This window comes from Triticum urartu, chromosome 2 (assembly GCF_003073215.2).
Source record: "Triticum urartu cultivar G1812 chromosome 2, Tu2.1, whole genome shotgun sequence".
NCBI classification, from domain to species: Eukaryota; Viridiplantae; Streptophyta; class Magnoliopsida; order Poales; family Poaceae; genus Triticum; species Triticum urartu.
In genome coordinates, this window is record NC_053023.1 from 738,862,761 (window position 1) to 738,868,763 (window position 6,003).

General features: G+C 42.1%; 1 protein-coding gene across 1 annotated transcript; it reads right to left on the reverse strand.

Moving 5' to 3' along the window:
• Positions 1-677: 677 nt before the first annotated feature.
• LOC125540356 (receptor kinase-like protein Xa21) lies at positions 678-4,360 on the reverse strand. Its single transcript, XM_048703966.1, has 2 exons — positions 1,664-4,360; positions 678-1,467 (listed from the first exon to the last, which is right to left on the reverse strand). Exons 1-2 carry the CDS (start codon positions 4,332-4,334, stop codon positions 1,097-1,099), a joined length of 3,042 nt encoding a protein of 1,013 aa, XP_048559923.1. The 5' UTR covers positions 4,335-4,360; the 3' UTR covers positions 678-1,096.
• Between the last annotated feature and the right edge of the window lie 1,643 nt (positions 4,361-6,003).

A 6,003-nucleotide genomic window follows, 5' to 3' on the forward strand; every position in this document is an offset into this window, starting at 1 on the left:
CGTAGGTGCATACAGTGATCTCATCTCGTACTTCATTTTGAATCCGTGTGAAGAATCGGTTGCCTCCTTGCCTTGATTCCGTGGTTGGTGATTGATGTACTCTGATCTGATCTGAATTTGTGAAGTAGAGTACGTTATATGTAAGTATTAGTCGGTTTGATTCATTGGCGCTTGCAGGCTTACAGCCATTTACATCATGAGAACATTACACCAGTTCAGTTAATTACCCAAATGATTTCTCAAAAAGAAAGTTAACTACCCAAACGCTATTCACCACGGACAAAGATTACACGGTGTTCCAATGATTTTTCTTTTTCTTGTGCTGAACTATATTACCAGCGGAAGTATTTTACTTTTACAAAGTTCCCAAACATCAGTGCTCTGCATCCTCAGATGCACTTTATCTGCAATCGTTCAGATACAGATTGTGGAAAGAGAAACACAAAAGGTCAACGGAAATCAGAAACGAGTTAGCTCACAAGAAAAATAAATGGTTAACCAGCGCTCGAAACTACAATGATCACTTGATTAAGTCAATCCTTAATTTCCATCTGATCATAGTAGTAGTTGCAATCTAGCAGACAACTGTTTCAACCATGGAGATTCAGTCTTTAATGGGACGAAGCAGGATGCTTCAGAGTTCAGACCTTAGCATCGGTTTTGGACACCTGCAGGAAATGAAGTTGATCTCAGTCTGTCAAAAGGTAAAACATGTTTAACTCAGCTCTTGATGAAGTATCTTAATTACATTTCCCATCGCTGACAAGGAGTTAGTTTTTCAAGAATGATCACTGACAAGTAGGAGTAGTAAATCAGGGACTAAACTTCTACTAGACTACAACACCAGCAAGTCATCATGAACCCGAGGCTTATGAACTGGTCACTGTTATGATTCTAATTAAACATAACAGACGTCGTATTCCACTATCCCGTACTCTGATTCATACTCCAGAAGGCTACTACTTCAACACAAGTTGTTGGGAATATCACTGTAGCAATCAGCTCCTAAGAAAAGGAGCTTAATGATATCCATGAACATATCATCCACACAAAATATTTGTAATTATTACATTAACACGCTTAATCTTCACAGTATTCATTGTGTTGACAAAGATTCTTTGATGGCCTTCAGTTCCTTGATGATACCCCGTGTTGGCATTCTAGACGATGGTGATTCCTGAGAGCAAGATATTCCAAGTCTAAGTACTGAAACGAGGCAATCAACATTTCTCTTATTTGAATGATAATCAACGGTCTGATGGTCACTTTTGAGGTCCAAAGGCAGCCTTGAGTCAACAACGCCCATCACACTGTTATTATGTAGGGCCAGCTCGACATACTCACATAGACCCAATCCTTGTCCAAATCTGCTATCAGTGGGCCTCTTAGCAGTTATAGTTTCCAAGACAAGAATTCCAAAACTGTAAATATCTCCGTGTGTTGACACCATATTTCCAGCACCATACTCTGGATTGATGATTTGGAAAAAATATTAGACCCTTTAGGATGCAAATAATTGTAAATCCGCATTGCAACATTATACTGATGTTTTTAGAAATACACCACAACTTTTGATTGCAAAATCCTTTTTTCAGTAAAGAAAGAGCGAGCGATGGAGAATGCAAGCAAAATAAAAAGTGGGAAGCAAACATGTTAGGCTAACCTGGAGCAGCATAACCAATTGTTCCTCTAAGACCCATTGAGCTCGTTGAGTGCTGGCACAACGAACTTTCATCAACAAGAATCCTAGCAAGTCCAAAGTCTCCAACGTGGGCTACCATATCAGCATCCAAGAGCACGTTACTTGGCTTAAGATCACAATGTACAACAGGTGCAGGGCCTTGGCAATGAAGATAATCCAATGCATAAGCCACATCGAGTAGTATGGTCACTCTTTGAAGTAGATCTAGGTACATACACTCTGTTTGCTCATTTGTATAAGGATGCAGCCAAACATCTAAACTACCATTTGGCATGAAGTCAAACACAATAGCTTTGAAGTCATTCCCCTTGTTATCATTGCTTGAGCAAGCCGTAATTATCTTCACAAGATTTCGGTGCCTCACATTTCTTAGTGCTTCACATTCAGCAATGAAACTCTTAAGTGCCCCAGGAGTGTGAACTTTCAACACCTTCACTGCAACAAGGTTTGTACTTTCTTCAGCTTGGTCATCTATGACTCCTTTGTACACTGACCCAAATGATCCAGAACCTATTAAATTTGTTGACGTGAAACCATCCGTTGCTTTTGCCAACTGCAAATAAGAGATCATTGGGAGGCCTTGTCTGAATGTTGTGGAAGGTATATTTTGTTTGCTTTTCTTGTGCACTATGCAGAGCTTGCATAGCAATGCAAGTACAACAATTGTTGTAACGAGAGAAAGGGAAATAGGACTTATAAGAAATCTATGCCTTTTCTTTGGTATGTCCAATGAACAAGGAGGCAAATGTAGAGTAGGTATGCCTCCGCAGAGTTTGCCATTGTTTTCAATTGAGATCGCCGAAGAATTTGCAAAAACACCAAAGGTTGGCACTTGGCCGGCAAAGCTATTGAATGAAAGATTTAGTTGATAGAGCGTGCTAAGGTTGCCTAAGAAGCTAGGTATCAGACCTGAAAGATTGTTGTTCGAGAAGTCAAGATTTTGAAGACCTTTCAATTGACTAAGGAGTGACGGGATAGTACCATTTAGAAAATTGTTTTGGATATAGATATTCTGAAGAAGCTGGCACTCACCCAAGCCAACAGGAATTTCACCTGATAACATGTTGGACTCAGCATGGAATTCTACAAGATTTTTTAGATGCCCTATTTCTTGTGGTATTGATCCCTCAAAGTTGTTGTACGACAGATCCAAAATTAGGGAAAGTGTGGAGATGTTGAATACCGCAATAGGAATTTGGCCTGAAAATTTGTTGCTGGCAAGGTTCAGTGTCAACAACTTGGTCAGGTTTCCTACCGTGCTTGGTATATTGCCACTAAAAGCATTTGCTTGGAGTTCTAAACTGATCAATTCTGTAAGATTTCCAAACGTCAATGGAATTGACCCACTAATTTTGTTGTTTTCTACAGAGAAAAGCTGAAGTTTATTGAGGCTCCCAAAGGTGGAGGGAAGAGTCCCTCTGAAAGAGTTACTATCTAGCACAAGATATTCTAAGTTGGCGAGATTGCCAATATCTTTTGGTATGTTTCCTGAAATTGTGTTGGATTGAAGGTCTAAACGTTTTAGCGAAGTGGAAAGGTTAGAAACTGAAGAAGGAAGGACACCCCCAAACTTGGAGGAACCTAATTCCAAATTTTGTAACTGGGAGCAATTTGTTAACGCAGTTATGAATTCCCAGTCGTTGGGTTCTTTGGCTTCAAGCGAAGTGCTTGAGAGCTCTAGGGACAAGAGATAACCTAACCTTCCAAGGTCGGCAGGTACAGTGCCGCTGAAGAGGTTAGGGCCAAACTGGAGCCGCTTCACATTAGTGACATTCGCTACTGAGGCTGGTAGACGTCCATGAAAGAGATTATTGTCCATCAGTATAAACTCGAGATAGGAAAGTGAGCTGAATGCATCTGAAGGTATTGTGCCACCTAGCATATTGTGCTCGACACTAAGACCCATCAGAGAGGAAATGTTCCAAATAGACACCGGAATCGGTCCACTTAGATTATTGTAGCCTAAGCTGAGCCATGATAAGCTGGACATCATTCCCAGAGATGGAGGGATAGGTCCCGATAGGTTGTTACCCATGAGATCAAGATGCATAAGGGAGAGGTTGCCTAGAGATGACGGTATCTCGCCAAATAATCTATTATTGGATAAAAACAAGAATTCGAGCAACGGCAAGTCTGCCAGAGAATGAGGGATCCCTCCGGAGAATCCATTCTCTTGTAGGTTCAAGATGTACAGATTCTTCAAGGCACCAATCTCAGTTGGGATCTCGCCTTGGAGAAAATTCGCGCTAAAGTTGAGCAATTGAAGTCTGCCGAGACGGCCAAGTTCTGGAGGTACCTGCCCGATGAGCTGGTTGTCGCGGAGGTCAAGCTCTCTGAGAAAGGACAAGTTGCCCAAGAATGGTGAGATGTGCCCCGACAGATTGAAGGAGCCCATGTGCAACGAGATGACCCTGTGAGGGTGACGACGGCCGCATGCAACCCCTGGCCAGCTGCAGTAGTGGCTTGACGTGTTCCATGAATCCAGCAAGCGGGAGGATATCATGGACTTGAAAGAGAGGAGTGCGAGCTCGTCAGCCGTGGCATTGCTGCTCCTTGGAGAGGGAGGGAGCCGAGCATGGGAGCATATGCACGACAAGGAGAAGAAGCAGAAAAATACTAATACCCTGGCCATGAGAACAAATTGGGGCGCTACTTAGATGTGGCATGCATGACTCTCTAGCCAGGATACAAGGGATGTTATAAATAGAGAAAAAAGCTGAAGGTGAAGAGGCTACACTACACTTGACTTCTTATGGGAGTTGACCTGATCGAGTAAGTTTCATGATCTTAATTTTGTGGACTTCCATTATAACATTAGCTAGATACTAAAAAGGTATTTTTTTTAGCACTGTAGACCTACTTGAAAGTTACAAAAGAAAAATTTACTTGCATGTTGATGTAACACATGTGCACAAAACATGAAAGATACCAAAATCTGATGGAAAAACACACACATGCACAAGTCATCCGTAGAGGTCTGTAAATTTTAAAGTAGAAATACATAATTACTTTTACATGGCATCATGACGACTGTAACTCTATTTATCACGTGGGATAAAAAATCGATAATCTCATAGGAAATCTTCATTTAACGGTATGATTAGGATGCAAATTTTCTCAATGAGCATATGTTTTGCTTGTTGTGATGATAAGTAGGAGCAACCTGGCATAGTTTGAATTAGCTAGCTAGTGGTACCAATTATATATTTTTTCTTTCAAAAAGGAGGTAAAACCCCTCGGCCTTTGAATCAGATGATGCACACAACCATCTTCGTTAAAGTAAGATATGTAGCAAGGAGTTATTATACAAAGTGACTAAACCCACAAGGGCACTATTGGCAGCTAATATGATTATATCATTGGTTGGCCATCATTCAAACTGGTTGAACATAGCTCATGCAGTCATCTCCCATTTGTTGCTCTACCAACCGGTTCCCAAAAATATTCATTATGCTATCTGGTGGAGGTCAATCAAAGGCTACATGGATGATACACATATCAGGGTGGCAAATGGGCGAGGAAGGAACAGATGATGTATTGTCTTCTCTTGGTCAAAACACCCCTCACATCCGTGGTTTGCCAATTTGTCCTTGGTTTACTAGCCCAATAGGACAAGAAGTACAAGTTTGGACCAAAGTTTTAAATAGCCATCCAATTATAGCCCCCCTATAGCGGTCTGAGCAAGGTGCCGTTAAATGATAGGCTATATGATTCATGTACAATTGTCCGAAAAAGTTTTAAAATAGCCGGCTAAAGGTTATTTGAAGGACTGTCGCTATTTGACAAAGACAGCTATTTAAAAGAATGGTTTGGACAGACGTCCTGCCTCCATAAGATGCTTCTTCGTGACATTGACTGAAGTAGATGAGACACGAGAGCGTGTGGGCTGGAGTACTCCTTTTGTTGTCGCCGTGGTCGGCAGCCCCGCCACCAGTTGGCAATGTGGTTCACCACCACTCGAGTCTAAATCGCAAGTCTTCTGTCCCGAGTCATCGTTGCCTTCTTCTCCAGGCTGGGAAGACGATGCTCGGGTCTTGGGAGCGTGTGGGCTGGAGTAATCCATTTTTCCACGCGGTGTTGGGCTGGGCACCCTGGTCAGTAGCTTTGATGTTGAGCTGGACAGACGAGACTTGGGTCTTGGGTCTTGGGTCTTGGGATCGTGTGGGCTGGAGTAATCCTTTTTTCCACGCCGTGTTGAGCACTCCGGCTAGCAGCTTGATTGGTAAGTTCGTCCTTGGGGCGCGCGTACTGTTTGTCTACAGTTTCCTGGTCTCAATCAGTGTACGTGTTCTTTTTCAGAA